We start from the raw sequence: 23656 nt of genomic DNA on the forward strand, positions 1-23656 counted from the left end.
TGCTTGTTTAAGAGCCCTTAGGTGACATTTAAGATGCATTTTGAAATCTTAAATCCTTCTTTGTTTTTTTCTTTTTTGTCATGAAACCACAATCGTCTCTCTTTTCACTACCTCGTCTCATACAGACATAATGCATTCTTTCCACTCTTTTTTCTCCCTCATGTCTGACCCACTGACAGTTGTGCATATAATCCCAGTGCACTGGGGAAGAAACCACAAGATAAAACTCTGAAGTCACATTCCAGATTTACAACATTGGCTTTTAGAAGAATTTGCCAAGTAGGTCACTGTAAGAGACTTTATGTGTTGTGTACAGTATATGTGCCCACAAAGAGGGTGTGTGCAGGCTGTTTGTGCAGCTTTAATAAAGCTGGCTAATTTTTAATAAAATCTGGATAATACTCTCGCTGTCAGCCTGTCTTTCTCTGAGATGTGTTTACCAGTTGTTGGGGTAACGTAATGCGCTCTGCTTTCCCTGCCTGTCCCTCTCTTCCCTGTTAGTGTTTAGCCAAAGTTCAGCTAATTCAATCGCAGCTGGATGACTCACACCACAGTGTCCCTTTCTGCACAGATGAACACATACACACAGGCATGGAGCCACGAACGAACACACACACGCACGCACGCACGCACGCACGCACGCACGCACGCACGCACGCACGCACGCACGCACGCACGCACGCACACACGCACACACACACACACACACACACACACACACACACACACACACACACACACACACACACACACACGCACCATGCCTGGCTGGATGAGGTTTGTGAGGTTTGTGCTGCGTCAGCCTCTCAGCACACTTATGAGACAATCTCTTGTTCCCTAGCTTCATTACCCACTCTCCCTGTCTCTGTTTACATCAGCTAATGCACCGTCATATTTCTTCTTTATTTTTATAATTGATATTCTTTGTCATTCACCATTCTCTGTTTCTTGATTTCTCTTTTTGATACCAACCCAGACATTTCTCTAGTTATAAATATATGGAAAGGCAGACATATAATGCAGATTCAAGCAATAATAATTAAATAAAGGTAATTTTTATCAAACATTAACACTTTTTCAGGGCTACCTCTCTGATGTTTATTGTGTTTAAACTTGATTAAACATTGCATTAAACGTGTTTTTGTAGCTAATATCTATTCTAACTCATTATTTACAGAGAGTATGCTCTTATCTTATGTTGTTATCTAATTTCTACCAGCCATATACGTTGAATTTGAAAACAAACACCATTTATTCAAATACAAAATGTTTCATTTAAGCATAGCAGCAGAGGAAATGACATGCATGCCATTTCCAGCATTTGCATGCCTGCGTGTGTCTGTGTTTGCATGTGTTTGAATGTCATGCATTTGAGCACATTCAAAAAGATCAAGCTACGGACATTTAACTGCAGTCCTATGTTGTCACAGAGACTGTTATTAATCGGACAAGCCACCCAGATTTATTGAGCTTTACTGTACAGAGCCTTTCCACTTAGCCTAATGACTGCCACCAGGAATGAGAGCAGATGGCTCGGGTACAGTGAGGGTGAAATATTCACAGACCTGAACAAAAGTGCCTAATAGTTGCCATGTCTATTTGATCACTCAGACCGCAGACACAGTGTGTTCTGGGTCTCTATGTTCAAACTAATAGGAACAATAACTTTGTATTCATTACTCTTTGTACAATTTCAAAATACAGGCATAGGAAGCCTTTTATTCTTGGGAATGTGCACACATACAGAACAAACAAACTCAAGTAGTCCCTCAAAGCACTGACATAAGCTCACAGGTTTAAAGATCTTTGTATGCCATTCATACAAGTTAATGATACACTGTGTCAAAACAAGACACTCTGTGCCCAACTGCGTGTCTGTCTATCTGTCTGTCTGTTTGTCTGTATGTCTGTCTTTGTGTCGCCTCTGTGTCTCTGTGTGTCTGTGGTTCTGTCTGTGTGGCTGAGTGTCTGTCTTTCCGGGTGTTTGTGAGAATAAGCTGAATAAGCAGGATTTCAAACACAGAGAGCAGGAAGGCCCTTCGAACAACACGCACACACACTGCAGGAAATCAAGGTCAGTGTAACAATTGTGTGCATGTGTGTGTGTGTCAGAGAGAGAGACAGAGGAGGTCCTGTACTTACATTACCCCCTGGTGCATTATAATCTCTCCCATTTTGTCCTCGGTGCAAGGGGGGACAACAGTGTGCTTGTATTGTTTAAATATCTTATATTGGAATAAAGAGACCCGAGTTGTAGGCTTACTGTCCTCTTTGTTTAAATATTATAACTCTTAATGCCCCTTATCCACCAAACCGAGAGAGCCTCATCTAGCAGATGTTCTCTTGTTTTCATTTTTAGTGTCAGTGCATGTGTTTGTGACGCTTATAGTTGAAGATGTTAATCCTTTAAAAGCACTGACACACTTGACAGGGTTAGTAAAGCATTAATGGCTGTGCAGTTTGTTTAACTTATTATTCCTGCTGTTCCACCCTGCATTCAGGAGAGGAGCTCCTTCCTTGTTTTTAACCTTAAATGTATAGGGGACATTTAGGTGATGAAAAGCATGGAGTGTTTGTAAAACGTTCAATATACTTATGTGTTGTGCCCGATTGTCTCCTAAAACAAAAAGACAGAGAGATTGACTGCAGATGGGGCAGCCTTGGTTGAGGCATGCCAAGGCTTTGTTACATTCCCTCTCCTGACACATCACTGCTACACTCAAATGCACACTTTAGCCACATTTGTAGAAACCCAAAGTACACACTCAATCCCATTATTAATCAGCCACTCAACTCCATCCTGTTACCCATTTGTAGCCCTCCACCCCTCCCAGTGCTTTGCCCCAAGACTCATCGCCAAGGTAACCGGCAGCACTCAACATCCTGGCAAGGTGAGTGAACACACACACACACACACACACACACACACACACACACACACACACACACACACACACACACACACACACACACACACACACACACACGCACGCACGCACGCACGCACGCACGCACGTACACACACACACACACACACACACACACACATACACACACACACACAGACACACACACACACACACACGTCCGTCCTGTCCTCTGATCACTCTTTGCGACAGACAGATAATGTACTCTCCCTAATCACTCAAGAACAGACAAGTTATGGAACAAAGACATATGACACATTTAGGGCAGAGCTGTGTGAACCCAATCATTTCTTCACACGCAGAGCAATTATTTTCCGAAATATGTTGCTCTGCACATGTATCTAAGTTGTTTTTCCATCAGCACAGGACACCTCCAGCCAGAACTTTTTTCCATTGTTAAATCTGTGCCCAACAACTCCCGCTTGCAAGAGCTGGAGGAGGAGAAGGGAGCGGACAGAGAAGAGAAGAGGAAGCTCGTTTTGTTTTCCGTACCTGATAACCCTCCATCCTCTGTCTCCCTACCGTCCGACCGGTCAGACACCGTTTCCTGGAATTCTGATTCCTGAGGGGAGTGTGTGCAAAGGAAACACAAAGGGATACTGTCAGTCACTGTAAGGCCATTGCTGAATAACAAACACATTAAAGGTATTGCACATGACCAGGCACACAAACAGAAAGGTGTAATTATGGAGCTAAAAAGGCTAAAACCAAGGGTCTAAACACAATGACTCAGTTTAAACAACATTCGTCACACTTGATGTCACACATTATTGCTATGCATATTGTCCACATGGGGTGTTTTTTTAACATGCAAATGGTGTCTTAATAATGGCATAGATGGTCAAGGAAACCACCAACCCAGGGACATCTCAGGGATTGTCACCCTTTTATCTCTCACTAAATGTCGTATGCAACACAAAACTAAATGACAGATACAGTCAGAGGCCAGTGGTAGATTAGTCAGTGAGAAGGCAGTGTTCAAGTTCTTTGGTGCTGTTCAAACCACCCACTCATTTTCATAATAACAGTAATCTTTAACTTCAGTGTGTGGCTAAAGTATTTTTATGATTGTTTATTGAACATTCATTCATGAATCATAAAATCCTTGTTCCCATGTGCCCCCATGCTTAGATAGGACAGCTGTTTCTGATATAGATATTGAAAGTGTCCCATAAACACGTCCGGCTTTAAGGGAGGAGTCAGAGATAAATGCAACACCAGTATTATCTCACACTGATATGGACTTACACACACACATACACACACACATACACACACTCACATACAAAGATAAAGGAGATGAAAGCAACATCTGTCGCTGTGCTAGATATCTTAACAAAGTAATGATTAAGGCACATTGCACACCCTTGTATGGCATGCTGCACCGAAACTCACCTTCTGTTAGTCATTCTCACACTTCTGTTCATTTCTCTTTCTGGACAGACTGTACAGACGTTTCACAATATGCCTGTTGTTAATTGACAGTATTTCTACATTCAGTCCCTTGAGCTCTTTAACAGAGGGGCATAAATGAGCGCCTCCAGGGCAGGTATTACTTTTGGCTGTGATTTGTGAGAGGTCAGCTGTCAAGGAGGTGGAGCGCAAAAATGGATAATGCACATGCTCAGATCATGCATGTGCTCCACTGGATCAATAGATTGATTCAAAGAGGAAGCAATCCTTGGTGTTACACTTGTTTAATAATTGCATTTTCAAGCAAACATTGTGAAACCTCCTTCCTGTTTCCACAGGAAGTTACAATGATATGCCTAATAACCTATAATAACACTGTTTTGCAACACTGATACAGAAATATAATACAGTAGCTATGTTGGGAGAGGGTGTAGACATTCTCAGTCTCTCCCTGGGAGGTGTCCACTACAAACATGTATTGTGCTGTTGGCTTATGAGCAGCTTGGCTGCAGTTTTATTTGCAGGCTGGTACACGGTAGTTAAAGGGCGTCTTTAACTCGTAATGGTTACAGTTGGCTCAATGTTTTTTTTTTGTTCAACAAGGAATTCTCATACGAAGCTTGAATCCAATTGTCACAATAAATAAACCATGTTTCTATGCTTTCACGGCACATTCCCTAACCCATACCTTATCCAAAGTGACAATCCTCTGGCCTAGAAAAACAATCAACACGACAGATTTCTAAACCTCGGCTGATGAGAAGTCTCCCCTTGAATGAAGTCATCAACAGTGTAAATTCCTGGATAAAACCCACCCATCCTCCCTCTCATTATGCTGCAGTTTCCACTGCTGATCAGCATTATTGATTGGAGCCACGGCCTACAGAATGTGTCACCCTTTTCTTGGAACAGGGTGGACGATCTTGAGCTGAAAGACTGCAAGCAAAGGTTCTGATTAAATCTAAACAGCTCACACATAAAGCCATGTACAAACAGACACACACACACCCAAGCAAGGCATACATGAGTGCGTTTAGAGAGATCAGGAGGCACAGGTCATGTTGAACATGAGCTCAGGACTCTTTTCACTGACATCCAATCTACAGTCTCTGAGCACTCTGACCGCAAAGTGGGTTTGTGAGTGTGCATATGTGTTTCGGAGCTTTACAACTAATTGATAAGAAGACTTTCCAGACAGAGGGAGATCAGGGTCTACCTACACGTCACACTTTGCATAATATAACTTGATTTGGGTTCTGTACCCACCTTGTGGTGATATAATGCATTACATCTGATATACAATCAACTTCAGATGGGTAGATTTTAATCTATGATAGTTTTGATTCCTGACTAAATTATTGCTGTCATATTGAATTACTATATTGATATATCCTTTAAAAACATGATGACAACAGCAGCCTTACCTCAGCTTGTCTAATAATAATGGAGGGTCTGGGAATTTGAGGATATTTCAGCTCCAGCTCCGGACTAAACTCTCCCTCCAGCTCATCATCCTCTGAGCTCTGGGAGAGGCTACGGCAGGCCGGAGGGGACTCAAAGTAAAGTTCTTCATCTGCGCCTTGCAGGTGGCAGATTGAGATTGAGTTTGAGTTGGTACCATTTACTGTGGTGGTCCGGCTGGAGTGGTCTGAGATGCAGCTGACAGTCCTGTGAGGCTGTCTGTGCTGCTGCTCTTGTAGGCTGCATGGCAGGGCTTCTGGCTGGCACAGAACTGGGTCTGCTGCTGGAAGTCCGTTGTTATTTCTGCTTCGTCTAGAGTTATTTGGCTCCTGAGCAGGTGCTGGATCAGTGTTAGCATCAGACGGATTACCAAAACAGTGACCTAGGGAGGAACAAGGTAGTCCATGCATGCTGGGGAATTCAGAAATCACCAAAACAGACAGTCAAATAAAACCTAAGTTCACTGACATCAGGTGGATCCGGTGCTTCCCAGTGTGTGGGGCAACATTAGACAGTTAGTCAGAAGTCGCTTCTTGTACATTATTAAATACTTGAGCAAGTTATGAAATAACCAATAAGGAATGTACATCCTTTCCTTTGAGGGAAAAAAAAGGCTAATCTTCAGGTCCACACTTTTGAAGCGACATATGAAATAAATATTTCTTTATCCAGGGAAATCCTTCTGTTTAATCCATGCCAACAAATATCCTCAGTGGTGTTTCAGCATGTCTTATTTTCTTGTCATAGCAGCATTATCCAGCAGCGGCTATACCACTGGATCATCCGTTTATCCCAGACTTAACCTTAAAAGTCCAGACTGTGGCAGCTTCTCTCGGTCAGTAGGTCAATCTGCCATCACATTATTCTTTCTTTCTCTCACAGAAAAGAGATTCCCAGCCTGCAGGATGCTTCTCAATGGCTTCAGCCGCTCTTTACAGCTCACTGTAACTCTCTTGATAGCCCTTCATAGTCCCATGTCTGCCTTCCTGATGTGTGTGTGATAGTCTGAGGGTTTGTGTGTGCGTGAGCAGCAGTGTGTAAGTGCGTGGTGTCTCATTACTTGACCAGGTAGTCCCTCGTCTGTTGTGAGTTTGGAGGCAGGGGATGGGCAACAGGGACTCTGGTTACCATCTGATTCAGGGTCAGTTACATAAACATGCACTAAACATCCTTGCTATTAATTAATGAACTCATCTGATCACAGAGCAGTGGCCTAAAGTGTAAAGGTTACTGGGGTGTTACAGATGGTTGAATATAAGAGGTCAAGTTACAGGCAAACACCGTAAGCGATAGGCCTCAGATGAGAAAGAGAAAGGAGGGGAGAGAGAGAGAGAGAAAGAGAGAGAGAGAGACAGAGAGACAGAGAGAGAGAGCTGCCCTTGGGTGCTGGGTCCCGGCTTCTTAAATATTCATACAATCGCATAAAGCAGACTTTCATCAATAGTGGATCCAGGCTGGTCTGCAGGTAAAAACATGAAGCGTAGCATTATGACAAACATGCAAGTAATCTATGCAGTTTGTGATTGGTTTCAGGCATCTGGATTGGTTATCTAACCAGTACAACAACCACTGTTTGAATGCAGGCTCAACTTTTTAGGTAAAAATCTTTTGAAAACACAATTATATATGCCAATAAAACTGAGAGTATGTGTGGTATTATCAGTTTCAAAGACAGATCCATCTTCGAAGCTTCATCAGGGGTTAGATACCATTAAACTTGCCCAGGATGACCAATATGAAGTTACACAGTAGGCCTTGGTCATATAGAATATACGTGGGCAACACATTTTGGAAAAGACTTGCAACCTGCATTATAACTAAATAAAAGGGTAAAATCTATACTTACAATGAAATGTAATTCATGCAATTGGTTTGAATTACAGGTGCAGTTGTGGTCCAACTGATAGTTCAAATAATGATGCTGCATTGTGACCATGGTCCAGATATGATTGAGATTTAAGCAAAGTACTATTGGTGCTGAAAATCAGTTTGTAAAAGGGAAAACTCATGTCAGGTCAGTTAAAATAGTGCCACCTGATTTTTGAAGAATTCTGCGTGTTGCCGTATCAACAAAAGAAAATCACATGGAATGTTTCTGCAAACCTGGCCGTCCCAGGATCAGCACCTTGGACAGCGGTTAGAAACCCCTCACTGTTTAATTATACATTATATTTATTTAAAAATAATTTGAACAATAAAGCTATCATGAAGTAAGTTTACTTTAGGGCTGTTGTATTTGACATCTTGACCTGGAACTTTGTAGTAATATGCCCTACATGTTTGTGTTCAAAGTGCAGATTCTAATCTATATTCAGTATTATGTCTTGTTTAGGTTTAGGCAACAAATTGACTTGGTTAAGTATGGGCAATAAATCACCTTTAAGCAGCAAAACGATTTGGTCACGTTTAGGGAACAAAAGAATGGCGAAAGACATCGAACTGGAACGGCTGTCTTACAGGGAAGACACATTTGAAGAATGTCCCCCTTACAAATTGAAACAGGGCGCAATGATAAAACATGCATGAGCTCTATTGTCTGAGGACGTAAACAGAGATATAGTGTCAGCAACCATTTAGGAACTTAGAAGGGATATAGTAGCAAGAGTTTTTCATAAAAAGCATGTGATAACTTTCAAAAATGTTTTGAATACATTTTTGCAACCGTTTAAATGGGATGGATAGGATACTTTGAGGGAATTTGCAGTGTGGAAAAGGGTAGAACATTGTTGAGAGAGAAAGCTGGATAATATTTTCCATTTGTGACACACAGCACCATTAACGAATCAAAGAGCAGCTACTTATCGTATATTCTTGACCAGTGAATCTTAAAGACAGACATATTTCCGTCCTGAACAGGATCTAATAGCATTTCTTTAAAGAAAGAAAGTGATTCCTTAGCTGTATCCCACCACAAAACAGGGTGTTTGATTTGCTCCTTTTTTTACAGGAAATCTGGGTAGAAAAATAAAGAGTAATACCAAGTTTTAGACCCATGCTGTTTTCACCCTCACCTGATTTAAACAAAAATGTCTCTTCTTAGGCAAGGTTCCTAGTTTTCCCACAGCACCCGGTCCAGGACTTTGTATCTCATTAAATTCGGGGCCTAGATTATAGGCAGATAAAAAAGAAACAGTCTATTTACATCTTGAAGTAATGATGAAGGGTTAAAGAGCTCTGCTTCCCTCTGGTGGTCAGTGATGTGGACTGCAGTAATTATGGTTTTAGAACAATATACTGCATCTAACCAGAGCTGTTTTCAAGATAAGGACAAATGCAGCTCACTCCTTTCAAAACATCTTCCATAATAACCTTATAGCCTATAGACATTAGCCTAAAGCTAAAAAAAAGACCTCGAAAAGAGACTGTTCGCTGATCTTTTTATAATATTTCCCATAACCCAGATTCATCTTATTGTGGCTACCAATTCTATTGAGCATCACTTCTTTATTTTTATGTCCCATATAAAAGACACAATATTAATTCCCCCCAAGCTACGTCATTGTAGCGTCAGAGTCGGTGGTTGTAGGACACACATACAACTTCGTCAAGTGAGCATTGTAGCCAGAAATGTACCAGACATAGGCCTATTACAATTTTGCCTTCAAAATAAAGTGACAATATGGTTCATGTGAAAGGAAAACTGAGTCAACAAACACTTATGTGCATACAGATACACATATATCAAATGTATCGAAAATAAACCAAGCATGACAAAATGAACAGGTGGAGCAAGTATTCCCCAAAACATGCGTCACGACTGTTACTTTGAAAACATCAACCGGAAGTAGAGTTGTATTCTGCCCAGCTTGATGTGGTGAGGCAGCCCTGGAGCGCACAGTCTGAGGATAATCGCAGGTGGTAAGGGTTAGAATCTGCCGACTAGAAACTAGAGAAGCAGGTGTTGACTAGTATTTTACCCAGCGATTTAATCTGGCTCAGGTTTATGCTATAGTCATCTGTCCTGGATCGACGCTGCTTTGTTTTTCTCCCCCTCGATGATCCAGAATGCGGTCCTCGGCTTGGTTTGTCGCCAAATGCGCTCTCATCCTCTGCACGCTCCAGTTGATTGACGGGGCCAAAGGACAGCGGCAGTGTAGTGAGGTGAGAGATGCTCCGATCGATCAATAAGGCTTACATCCGGTTTCACTGCTTATTGTTAAATCTAGACATTACAAAAACGCACAGATCAGGCTGCTGTGGCTGAACGCTGACAGTGAGTTGGTAATCCCACATCAAATACGATTAGAAATTGATGACACGTTTCCGGTCAGATTTATGGTATGATGTTTAAAATCATCATTGTACAGCAGGTTGGAAGACAAATGCACCTTAGTCATTGGTCTCTTTGTAAATACAGTAAGTCCGTACAACATAGTGAGCATGAATCTCTGCTGAGGTCTGGTGTATGTTGAACTTCACTACTCAGTCCTGTTCAGCCTGTTATCAGTTTCCTGCATGGGGTGGCCTTTCCTTCCCTCTGGTCTGGCTCAGCTCAACACCTCCTTAGTCACACAGCCAACAGTCCCCAGATAGAGGAGCAACATTCCTTTAAATTATTATCTCAATCTCTCTTTTCACACTGATTTAGAGATTTCTGCAGCTCTCCAGTGAAGGGCTACCTGGTGCTAAAAGTTATTGGATGACACTGTCAGCATATGACATGATATCTTGGTATAAAGCTCATGAAATGTGGTGTTAGAGGAAATCTTGAAAGTCTGCCATATCAGTGATTGACCACAGCTCTCGTATGAATAACAGGAGATAATACTGCAACAGAGATGAGCATATATCGTTTTTAGAATATGTTCTTGTGTCTCTAATCACTAAGTTATCAAAATGTTGAGTTTTGTTGACAACTCTGCTCGATTTGGCCTCTTTCTCTTCATCATCAGTGTGACTGAGCTCTTTCTCCAGACCCACAGACACCAGTGAACATATTTTCACACACAACAGCCTGCATGTGCTTCAGTGTCAAAATCTGGTTTGTCTCAAGATGCAACATTATGTAAACTGTAGGAAATTAGGCCACCGTCCACTGTGGACGACATATCCCATGTTGAGGCCAGAACATCAAGCTAATGGTTTTTACTCTTGACCACAGATTAAACATTTTATTATCAAATGTCTTAAGTGTGCTTCCTTAAAATGTGAAAAGCTGTTGGTAAATCTCCTCCACCAGCTGCCATCCCCACTGCTTCCATCACCAAGGAGATGGTATGTTGTGTATCCAGGGCAGAAGAGTTGTGGCTTGAGAGATACCACATAGCGGGCAGTCATGTCTTAAAAGCTTTGAGCAGCTGGATACGGAAGTTCATTTCGAATGCAACGACACCAGCTAGTTATTCAGCACTGATGCATTCTCACCCAGAGTGAGATGACTCAGGGCTCTGGTGGGTGGAGGCCTCATTCGGTGTGATGTTTACTGACCTGACTGGCCTACATTTGCCTATTGTTTGGTTCCTAGACTGTTGTGGCAACTGATTTCTTATGCTGGCGTTTTGTGTATGATTGGCAGAATGATTACTACTATGAATACACAGAGTGTGACAGCACAGGATCTCGCTGGAGAGTGGCCATCCCTCAGAGCCCCGGGGCTTGCACAGGACTACCAGAGCCTGTACGCGGCACAGAGTGCAGTAAGTATTTGTTTGGTTTGTGTGTGTGTGTGTGTGGTACTAACAGTTGATGTGTGCATCTTAGCTTCTTATCAGTAGCCTGGTATTTCTGTCACTACATCATGACTGACCCTGTTTGACTATCCCACAACAAAGCGCAGAGAAAAGACATAGGCCAATGGACTGCACTTTTTCCAGTCTTTGCGAACTCTCACACACATTCATTCACATTCATACAGAGACACAGGCTGCCATACAATGCCAAAAGTAACATTCACACACCGCTGGCCATGCAATTGGGAGCAATTTCGGGTTAATTATCTTGCCCTAGAACACATCGACATTTTGATTGCAGGGGCTGTGGATCGAACCACCTACCTTTGGGTAAACTCTGTCACATAACTGCCTTTCACACAATTGGTAATGAGCCATGGTGTCACACACAATCATATTATGCGTCTAATATAAGACACAGAAACTTATGACAGATGTTGGTGTTCCTTCAACACCATTGAATGGGCATAGTTGTTCAGAGGCCCATGTAATTATTAGAGTATTTGTCATAGCTAATTTGTTTGCCATGGAAACAGATAACCAAGTAAAACTTAGGTCACAGGGAGGGTGTTTTTGTTGAGAGAGGGGGGCTAACAGACATTTTAATAGTGGGGAAAGGTGCCATATGATAGATCAAGGAAGGCAGGAAGTTGTGTTAAAGCACACTAATGATCAACAAGGTGGTCATACAAGTGTGTTCTTTGTCAGATCTCCCTCAAACAGGTTTTCCCTGCAATGTCATACCACCAGTTCACTTATGGCTAGGTTCAGATAATAATAAGGGAATTCTGTGTGTAGGATGTTAAGACAAGTCACTCACACTCACAGTATGTCAATGGACAGCTAGTGTTTGTTTTTTTACATAGATATATTGCATGTCTAACTGTATGAAATGTACACTATTCTCATGATAACAATGGATCATTGTCCTGACTTGGTTCATCCACTTGCATGAAGCCATTGTCATCTTCATGTGGCATATCTTTGTAAAGGTAAAACTCTTAACACCTTTTGTTATTTTGACATGTTTCTTTGTGCCTTTTTCCTGTTTAGATTTCACTGTAATAACGCCAGACACTCGTTTCCTTGTAGTCATTTGAAAAACGATCCTGCACGGGATATTGTGATTGCCCCATATTACATTGCACGGTGCACAGCTAATGTCCCCAATTAATTAATCTATCTATAAATCAAATCACACCAGAAACACTACCTGCTGCGCCCATTAAAACAAACTACTTACCCTCACAGTGTGCTAAACAAATTCTCTAACCGCACACATGTTGCATTGGTTTATTTGAAGCATAAAGAAGCCTCACAATGGCATTCCACCAGCTCAGGTATGAGGAAAAACTCAGGGTCAAAACAGGCTTGATGGCTCAACAGGGAAAAGTTAAAGGTCAAGTATGGTTTATGTCCCCTTATCACAGGGGCTACATTGTACTGAATCCTGCAGTGATTTGCAAGATAATGCTTTTATCATGTTGAGTTTCTTTGGTAGTCTAAATTGTCTATTTATTGCATAATGCAAAGATGGTTGGAAAAAACACTTTTTTCTTGTTTCCATCTCTCTCTACCTCTCTCTGTGTCCTCCAGCCTTCTCATGCAAGGCTGGGGAGTTTCTTGAGATGTTGTCTCAGGAGTGTACGCAGTGTGCAGCAGGAAGCTACTCCCTCGGCAGCGGCATCCGCTTCGACCAATGGGATGCCATGCCTGCTGGTTTCAGTAGCCTGGCAACCTCACTGGAAAACAGTCCCCCGGGAGATGAGAAGCTCACTTGCAACAGGTGTGTGATTAGGACACAAGAAAAACTGAAAATGTAATTGTATTTGTATAGTAAATTATTCACCTTTTTTGCCTTGCAGTTCTTCCTGGGTGCCTCAAGGAAACTACCTGGAGTCCAACAGGGATGAATGCACAGTGTCTCTCATCTATGCTGTTCATCTGAAGAAACAGGGCTCTATCAGCTTTGCTTACCAGTATCCAGACAGCAACCTGCTGTTTGAGTTCTTTGTGAGTTTTAAATATTTTAATTATCTTTTTGCTTCTGGAAAATTATAACTGTGAAGGCTGTCTGTGTGTTTTTTTTGTATACTTGCCAGTCATATTTTTTCCCTGTATGCCCTGTAGAGTAGTACAATTTCTTATTTTTTAAGTCACTCATCATGATTGCCCTAGAGATGTAATGGGCACAGTTATAATGTTAATGGGAAAAATAAGTAATGTGTTAATATGCCTTTTCTTGGCGGGGATAAGTCATAGCAGTAAAAACAAACACATTTTGGTTATCTGTATTGAACTGAGGAGTTAAAAAAAAAAAGTTTTTACATTTATTTTGCACATTTTATTGTTCAATAAAAATGCTTCCACAACAACACTCAATCCTGCCAGGAGACAAAAAGTCACGTCAGTACTTCCCTATGTTGTAATGAGTGCATGAATCTCCATAATGAATATTGTAGTTGAGAGGTTCAGCTGATGGACACTGATGATTGGTGTGTGTTTAGATCCAGAATGACCAGTGTCAGGAGATGGATCAGTCTGCTGATACCAAGTGGCTCAAACTCACCAACCATGGTGACTGGGAGAACCATACAGTAAGTTTTGCATGCTGTAAGATTAACAGCAGCCACGGAGGAAACTGTTCTGACAACTGACCTTGGCCTCCTAAATTAAATGTGTTGAACTCAGTGAGTAAAGGGTGGATACAAGCAGGAAGCCTATTAGTAAACAGAAACAGGCTGGAAGCGCTTATGATTGGCTCCAGTATTTTTCCAGGCACACTGTGAAATGAGTTGCTATTATAGTTCAGTTCTGGCACTGTGGAGAAACCAGTTATGTTGAGTGCGGATATTTAAGTGGAATAATTGTATGTGTAGATTAACCTGGTGTACTTTTTAGTTGATTGCTCCAAGGAAATGTTTCTACAAGATGATTAATTAAAGGAGCTTAAGAAATTAAGTCTGCATAATGTAGCATTTGTTATGGCAGCATCAAATCATATCAAATCAACTTTTATTTATATAGCACATTTTTAAACGATTTTTGGTCGAGCCAAAGTGCTGTACATATAATCAAAATACCCTACAGTAAAGACACTTTACAGCAAATACAACAGCACAGTTTGTGCAGAATATCAGTATGAGAAAACGACACCCTCTGTCCTTAGACCCTCACATCGTACAAGGAAAAACTTCCGGAGAAAAACCCACCGTTTAAAGGGAAAAATGGGAGAAACCTCAGGGAGAGCAACAGCATAGATTTGTGTCACTTTAATTGACATGCTTTATACAACAATCAAATCACAAGGTTATCTTTTCATCTTTGATTGAACCAATGCTGCTGACTGAATTAATCATTTGAAAAATATCTTTAGAATATCTTAATTCAGTGAAAGAACCTTATTTTCCTATGCATTACAGCTCTTTGCATACATTTTCTTGTATATATTTATATGAACTACTGACTGTTTTCAGATTTTAATTACAGAATAATCGTCATGCAGCTTTATTGCCATTTACATGAAATGACCATATGCAGTGAGAGCTCAGCTCGGGCATTTTGGCTGCTCTGTTACAGTCATTTTAGATGGCACATCTCATTAATTGTAACCGCTAAAAGCAAAGCCAGACTTATAGGCTCTCTTAACAACTGTACTGGCTTTCTCCATGCTTGATGAATAATCTATATAATCATGTGTATTCTAGGTAAGCCTGAAATCTGGCACCAACATCCTTTACTGGAGGACAGGTGGGGTTCTGATGAGGAGCAAAGGGGCAAAGCCTGTTTTGCTGAAAAATATTCAGATCGAAGGTCAGTAGCAAATTTCCATCCCTCCCCCCCGACTTCTTGCTGCAACCAATGATGAATCAATACACAAATTAAATATTTCTTTTTTATTTTCGATTCACCATTTCCTTTTCACCAGGAGTTGCCTACACATCCGAGTGTTTCCCATGTATCCCGGGGACGTTCAGCCGAGTCCCGGGCTCCACCACATGTGATCCCTGTCCTCGAAACACCTACTCTGGCCACGGTGCCAGCTCCTGCACCCCCTGTAACACTACCACTCAATATGCAGGTAGGAAGGCCCTCCAATACACAGAGAAGATGTGCAGTATTTCACATTTACCCTAATGGTGAACCTCTGAAACATCAAAATCAAACTGTGTTCTTTGTAGCCTAATTGTTATCAGTGCTGCTCACAGCTGCATTCATCACAGCTAAAGGAGGGGGAGAGAGAGTGTGTCCTATTTTCAGCCACTTTAACTTCAGAAGAAAAACACGGATATTAGTTTTGTGTGGAGGACTTGTGTGATTGCAAGGGAGTAGCACATTTTAGCAGATTGGGTAGCAAGTGTGTGCTCCATTTTTTTTTCATAGAGCTCCTATTGCACTGACATTTACCACATTTTGTTTTCAAAAAAGCTTTTTCTGATGATTCAAGTGATTTGCTCCCAGATCTATTTTAGTATGTTTCTCTACAGGGTTTTTCTAGAATACATTTATACATTTGTTTATTTGCCAATGTAGTTTAAATACGCCTTATCCCTGTCCTTCTTTTTCAAGCTGAGGGATCCGCTCTGTGTAAAGACAAACCTCCATGTTCCAGGAAAGACTATTTCCAATTCCACACAGCATGTGATCAAGAAGGCAAGGTAAGAGAAAAGAGGCCAGCTCCACATTAAATACCCAGAGAAGTGCCATTGTGTAATCACAGTTTCTGTTCTACTTCATCACCCTCCACCTCTGTGTGATTTCAGACACAGATCATATATAAGTGGATTGAACCTCAAATCTGTCTGGAGGGCGTGACTGGAGCTGAGTCTTTGCCTCCAAGTGGAAAAAGGGAGCCCTGCCCCCCCTGTAACCCCGGCTTTTATAACAACGACACGGCCACCTGCTCACCATGCCCACCTGGGACCTATTCCGATGGGATGAAACGTACGGAGAACTCTGTTGATCTATATTTGAACACTCCCTTCTATTATCCTTTTACTCTTGTTTTCCTAATTGTGTTTTTTTTATTGTGTTTATCCCTCAGCATGTACGCTGTGTCCAGCCGGCACTGAGCCCACCTTGGGTTATGAGTACAAATGGTGGAATGTACTTCCTCCAAACATGAAGACCTCCTGTTTCAATGTGGGCAACTCCAAATGTGACAATATGAATGGTGGGTATTTGTGCGTGATACTTCCTGTTATGGGTTCTCTCTTAAGCTTACGCACCCTGTATCCCTCTTTAAAAGGAACATGTCAATAATATTGGATATATTCATTTTCTTGTAAGATTAATACCACAATCTCTATGTGATAAATATAAAGCTGACGCAAAGAGATGGTTGGCTTAGCTTAGCAAAAAGTCTGTAAGTAGGATGCAAAGGTCTCCCTGCATCCTTTTAAATGTAATCTAGTCTGCCGACAAGCACCTCACTTTAACACATTATATCTTTGACAAGTTCTTGGATGGGCACAGTAACTTCCTGGAGTCTTTACTGGCAACCTCACAATGACAACAACACTCCAGAAATAGTCCATCACATAGCCTCAAGCAAAACAACATCACCTTGTTTTCACACTTTCAGCTGCAGACTTGTATTTGTGTTCCCCAGTTTCCAGTCTTTATTCTTTGTTTTGACCAAAACAACTTGAGTGGCGTTGATCCTAATCAGATTCTCTGCAGGAAAGCAAATACGATTGTTTTATGCATTGTTGAACCAATCCTTTATTGGGGGTGGACTATCCTCTAAAACCAGTGGTTCTCAACTGGTGGGTCGCGACCCAAAAGTGGGTCGCGGACCCGTTTCGAGTGGGTCGCGGATGTGTGAGTGAAGAAAAAAAAGTTGAAAAAAAAAATTTGAATTTTTTTTTTTTTTTTTTTTGGGGGAAAACTCAAACTTTTATTTTGAAGGCCCGATTTTCTTCTCAGAGTGTACCAGAATGCGTAGTTTATGTTAGTATTTCTAAAAATCTCCTGGGGGAGAATCCCCCAGACCCCCCTGCTGGGGTTGGGTTTTCAGCATGTGTGCCTTTTTATATAGTTCAGCTTTGATTCCATCATCTCATTAAACCTTTTTTAAAAGCATACTTTAGTTCTGTGAAGGGATATAAGGGATATATGCACTGTACTTCACTTTTATTAATATTGTATGCTCAAAAGCGTATATATTACAGCACGATATTTTGTTGAATAGATTTGAGTGCTTCAAAATGTTGGGTCGCGATGTATTGACCAAGTAAAAAGTGGGTCCCGAGGCCTGACCAGTTGAGAACCACTGCTCTAAAACGATATAGTAAATGGTTGATTAGTGTGGATTTGTTCTGTCTTTTAGGCTGGGAGGTGGCAGGTGATCACATCCAGAGTGGAGCAGGAAGCTCAGATAATGATTACCTCATCCTCAACATCCATATTCCTGGCTTTAAGTAAGTACCTTAACGTGTTTCAGTCTCTGTCAATCTCCTCCCTCAGCTGTCTGTTTATTTTCGCTTTGACTTAATTCCCCTCTTCTCTGTTTGCCTCTGCCCCCAGGCTCCCTACTTCCATGTCAAGCCACGCTGGGACAGAGTTTGGTCGCATCACATTTGAATTTGAAACTGTGTGTGTAGCTGACTGCGAGCTCTACTTCATGATGGTGAGGAAAGCTCCTGCTAAATGTTTTGTGCTAGATAAACATTGCTATAAAAGTGATGTGAATTCAATGGATGTGTTTCAATTTAGGATGTAAACAGGAAGAGTACTACTGTTGTGGAATCATGGGAGAGAACCAAAACAAGAATGACGTACACACACGTCATGACAAAGAATGCCTCTGTTTCCTACACATGGGCTTTCCAGAGAACCAACCAACCCTCAGATGTAAGTATGAGTTATCTACTATTTACATTACCACTTATCACACGTCCCCCCTGAAATCCTTTCTTAAATATGATGATCCAGCAAGTTCAAATCATATGTAATTGCATTCTTTCACTTAGGGTTGTCCTAAACAAAAAATATTCTCAGTTTACTAGCACTATGATTTTGACCACTAATCAATTAGCTGATTTAATCGTCAGATCGGTAAAACTCAATAGTTTCTCAAAGAGTCATGCAAAAGAATGTTCTTATCTTTTTGAAACAAGTAATTCAAATGAAAAAAACCATAGAAAATATCTAATCGATTTAATAATGGTCAGCCGACTGTGCTCAGGCCACTGACCAGGATTTAGCTACTTGGTCCTTCAAACAATCAGGAAACCTGACCTTATGGTTCAACCTACATATTAACTGCTTAAGCCCAGAAACAAGAAAACTTCCCGAAAGTCTTGTAGTTCTGTAAATCCACTCAACGCTTAGTACACCTAACACTCCCTTCTGTTGGTTGTTAAAGATAATATCTGACATGGTGTTAGTGTTTAAACCAAAGCACTACTTTATCTCTGCGCTCACTAGGGGGAGCCTGAATCATTAACCTACTCTTTTAAAAGCACTTGTTTTGCAGGAGAGAGGGCATTTCAAGTGAGGGCAGAACTTCTTCTTGTTCAAAGTCCTATATTTTGCAATCCACTCGCGTTAATGGGTTGGTGTTCGAGTCTCTGAGAAAAAGTACTTTTTTGAATAACCTCTTTAAACTTCACAGCACTTATGAGTAGCATCATTCTCTCTCTGGTGCTCTCTTAGGCACGCCGGTTTGTCAACGACGTGGTGCGAATCTACTCCATCTCGGTGAGTAATGCGATGGATGGGGTGTCCTCTGGGTGCCGGGCTTGTGCCCTCAGCACCCAACCCACCGGCTCTATGTGTGTGCCGTGCCCACCTGGACACTACATAGACGCACACACCAGCCAGTGCACAGAGTGCCCCCAAAACACTTACCTCGTCCCTCACGCCACGCCGGGCCCAGACGCCTGCAAACCCTGTGGTCCAGGCAGCAAGAGCGACAAGGTATCGAGCCGATCTTATCTGCAGTTTTCGTGGACGTTTTTGAAATAGATTTCTATGATACAAACCATAACCGTGTCTTTTATGTTTTGTTTTTTTACAGGACCACAGTTTATGTTACAGTGACTGTCACTTCACCCACGCAGAGGGCAATGTCACTCTGACTTATGACTTCAGCCTCCTCGGGTCTGTAGGATCACTGTTAAACGGCCCCAGCTTTACCTCCAAAGGAACCAAATACTTCCACCACTTCAATATCAGCCTGTGTGGAGGAAAGGTGTGAAGAGTTGAAAACACACATTCATATGCAGAGAAAAAACTATCAAAAGTTTGTGTTTATGAATGCAATGCCCTTGCCTTTTTGCTCTCTTAGGATCAGTTAGCAGTATGCACAGACAATGTAACAGACCTCTCCATCAACGACGCCCAGAGAGAGAAAGGCGAAGGAGCCAATGCTGTCAAGACCTTCATTTGTCAGTCAACAGTGATCCCTGCTACTGGACGAGGCTTCCACACAGCGCTCGCCTCACAGTCCATTAACCTGGCTGACACTTTCCTTGGTTAGTGAGCATAAGATGCCGAAACGGAGAGCTACCATGTTGGTCTTTCAAATGTCAAATTCATGTTTTGAAGAGAAAATCGAAGACACATTAATTGCGCATGCACACATTCAATTAATACTTCTCTGTATTATTAACAGGAGCAACAGTTGACAGTACACTGGATGGAATAATGGCAGAGCTCTACCCCCAGACCTCCAAGAAAGTCCCTGATGTCAACTTCTACTATATGTAATGGATTGATTTCATCCGTTTTTTCTATGTGGTAAAGATGTTAGAGCTCTAAGGTTCTGATGTGCTCTCTGTGTGTTATCCAATGCAAAGATCCCTGGAGGCGACCTCATCTTGTGAGTTAGGTCGGAGCACAGTGGTGACACTTCGCTGTAACCCAGAGAAGAGCACTAAAGGAGAGCTCTCAGTTCCCAGGTACTACATCTCTGTCCCTGCTTCTCCCACTCCCTGTCTGATATCTCATGAAACTCTCAGCTGTGATGTGCTGCAGAAGTGACAGCTTGTGTTTGGCTGTTACAGTCGGTGCCCTGCAGGAACCTGCGACGGCTGCACCTTTGCCTTCTTATGGGAGAGCTCAGGAGCCTGTCCTACATGCACAGAGAGAGACTACCATCAGATAGAGGGAGCGTGCAAGGGAGGAAAACAGGTGGGTGTGGACAGGTTGAAAAAGTGCTGTGATTGTGTTGTTGTGTTCCTTTCTAGTAAAGGATATTGGAGTTCAAATAAAAAAAATGAACTGACTGCTTATTTTAAGAGTGTTTACGCCAACATCCTATTGGCTGTGTAGAATTTAGACTGTATTTTGAAGCCCCAGCCAATACTGATGCCAACACCCCTACCAATGAAAGTCAGCACTTGAAATTCAGAGTGCTTGAGGTAAGCCATTTGAAGTCTCCTAATAGTTTCTGACTGCTGGTGAGCAAAAATGTGTATGCTCAGTGGTTTATTGGATTCATTATGTGTGCATGTTCATCCTCAGGACCTGCTGTATGTGTGGACTGAACCAAAGCTGTGTATGGGAGGTATGGCCTTGCCTGAAAAGAAAACGTTGCCCTGTGCTGGTATGGAGTTCTGGTTTCGGCTGGGTGGAGCGATCGGGGCTTTCACCGCAGTGCTGCTCGTCTCCCTCACCTGCTACTTCTGGAAGAAAAACAAAAGGTACAATTCCCTTTTTTTCTTCCTGCACACTTGTTTCCTCATCCCCTTATTTCTTTATTTGCTTTATTTTTCTTTTCCTATTGACCCACTTACTTTTTCCCCTCTTATCTTATTTCTTTTAAAACTCGTCAACTTTTTTACTCTATCCTCTTATTGTCTTCCTTCCTATGTTTTCCTTCTTTCTTTCCTCCCTACTCCATACCACTTACTCTTTTCTGCCTTCATGCCTAGTTTATTAATGTCTTACCTTTTTTTAATCTCTTCCCTTCTTTTCCCGCCTGCTTGATTTCTTTTTTACTTACTTTACTTCTTACTCTCCTCCGAGCTCCTGTTTTTCGATACCTTTCCCTCTTGCCGTTCTTTACCTGTCACATATCAGCTTTTGTCAGTATTCATACGGACAAAACGTTTTTTTCCCTCCACAGTATTTATGTTATCACTTGTTGCTCTGCTAGGTTGGCGTACAAGTACTCCCGGTTGGTGATGTCTGCCAACAAAGAGTGTGACATGCCTGGAGCTGACAGCTGTGCTATGATGGAGGGAGAGAATGAGGGAGACATGGAGGATGAAGTTGTGTACACAAAACCATCACTACTTGGAAAACTGAAAGCCATAGCATCCAAGGTGAGAGTCACAGCATCATTGTTCTTTTACAGTAAAACCGTACGCCTTAGTGTGGTATTGAGAAATGATTCGGTTTGTTTTTTTGATTTCAGGGAAACGGAGAGAAGTATGAACATGTGCAGCTGAACTCATCTCAATCTAAAGCATTGGTGTGGAGCTAGAAAGCTGGTGAGGTGAGGGGAGAGATTGGACCCTCAGGAGACTTTTCACGGAACAACCGCTTTAGCCAACCACCCCCTTTACGAGCTTTGGTACCTGGATAATCAACTGTGTGTACATACAGTACATGCATATATATACACACGTCATGCACCGAGAGCCAGGTTCAGAGAAGGCACAACAATTATGGTGGCCTTAAAGTTGGGTACGACAGAGCCGTCCACTGAAAGCAGAGTGTGGGGAGGCATGTGTGTGAGATAGACCCTCTCTGGTTGTATTCTGATTCAAAGTGTGACAATGAGTTAGAAGAGCTCAGGTTAAGAAAAGGACCTATTTGATTGATGTTCTGTTTTTCTAATTTCTACCATTCTGTGTCGTGTCTAATGTCTTTAGACAGCCATGTTGTAATTCACCATCAGAATTAGAATGGTGAGTGTTTTCATCTCACGTTGACGTTTACACGGACTGCTATATTCTGTCCAGTTTGAGGTTGTACCATCTCATCGTTTGTTTTTTCTGCTTAGTTTATATTGTTGTAATGCAGAGACGCGCACTGCTGACAAATTGAAAATGATGTCATATTATGCGGATGAAGTTGTGGTGGTGAGTGTGTATGTCGGTCAAATAAATTATTATGATGTATTTATGTATAAACAGAGACAGTTTGATTGATTCTCTTGCCAAGCGATTATTTTGGGAAATCCTGTGCAAGGCTTGGAGACAGATGAGTGGCATTGTGGGTGAGAAATAGATTTCAAGATTTCAAGCAATGTAATGCCAACAAAATAAAATCCTAGAGGACTAAGTGCCTTTTTTTTGGTCCAAAACATTAACTGACTGGTTTGTCCTTTTGATACATTTCACATCATTTCAAAATGTCCTCTTTTGATGGAAATTGCTCGCTTTCAGAACCAAAAATGATGTTTCCCTAACATCATAGGTCATCCGGACAATGAGGGATTTTCTAGGTTATTAAGTGTTTGATGTTCTTACAAATTATTTACAAATGTCTTAAGCAATGTGCTGTTTTTCTCATACACAATTAGTTCTTGGATTAGTACTCCACAGCAGTAAATCACTACCTTCACAATGTTCATTAAATGAGTTTTAATTGACATAATTTTCTGCATAACAAGTACTCTTAGTTTTAATACTTAAAGGTAGGGTAGGTAAGTTTGAGAAACTGGCTCGAGATCGCTAGAATTTGAAAATACACAACCGGAGAAAATCTGCCACTTCCTTACAGAGCCCCTCCTCCAACACACACGAACGCGCACATAACCAATGAGGGCACCAGATAAGTTTGTGCACAGATGGAAGGCTGACAGGCAGGTAGGCCATCCAGTTATTTTAGCCGGGCCGGCTAAAATGATTGGTCGTACTTTTTACAGTACTACGGCTTCCACAGATGACATTTTTTTATGGATTTTTTGTCAAAGCACTTAAGATATTCATTGCTATCGGGATGTTAAGAGCATTCCATGGAATATAACAAAAAGTGTATCTCGAGCCGGTTTCTCAAACTTACCTACCCTACCTTTAAAGGACATTTTACTGACTACAATCCTGTACTTTTCCTCAAGTAGATCTTGAATGTAGGGCTGTTACTTGCGATGATGTATTTTTACATGATTATATTCAAGCAAGCCACTTCTAGCCAAGTTAACATGCATGGTGTCTAATGGAGTGGTGTTTAATAGGGAATGACATGTATACTTCATTAATAGCAATGCCATCTATATGTTATAACCTG

General features: G+C 41.6%; 1 protein-coding gene across 1 annotated transcript; it reads left to right on the plus strand.

Moving 5' to 3' along the window:
- The first annotated feature begins 9424 nt into the window (after positions 1-9424).
- Positions 9425-22736, plus strand: si:ch211-233h19.2 (uncharacterized protein LOC565175 homolog). The gene is made up of 22 exons (XM_034141758.1): positions 9425-9902; positions 11317-11437; positions 13067-13256; positions 13336-13483; positions 13978-14067; positions 15178-15283; positions 15399-15551; positions 16040-16128; positions 16234-16414; positions 16515-16643; positions 17802-17892; positions 17999-18101; positions 18188-18325; positions 19130-19393; positions 19494-19667; positions 19764-19950; positions 20091-20181; positions 20275-20376; positions 20482-20608; positions 20942-21120; positions 21576-21744; positions 21837-22736. The coding sequence occupies exons 1-22, from the start codon at positions 9807-9809 to the stop codon at positions 21903-21905; spliced, it is 2997 nt and encodes a 998-aa protein (XP_033997649.1). The 5' UTR covers positions 9425-9806; the 3' UTR covers positions 21906-22736.
- The last annotated feature ends 920 nt before the right edge of the window (positions 22737-23656 follow it).

This window comes from Trematomus bernacchii, unplaced genomic scaffold (genome assembly GCF_902827165.1).
Source record: "Trematomus bernacchii unplaced genomic scaffold, fTreBer1.1, whole genome shotgun sequence".
Lineage (NCBI taxonomy): Eukaryota > Metazoa > Chordata > Actinopteri > Perciformes > Nototheniidae > Trematomus > Trematomus bernacchii.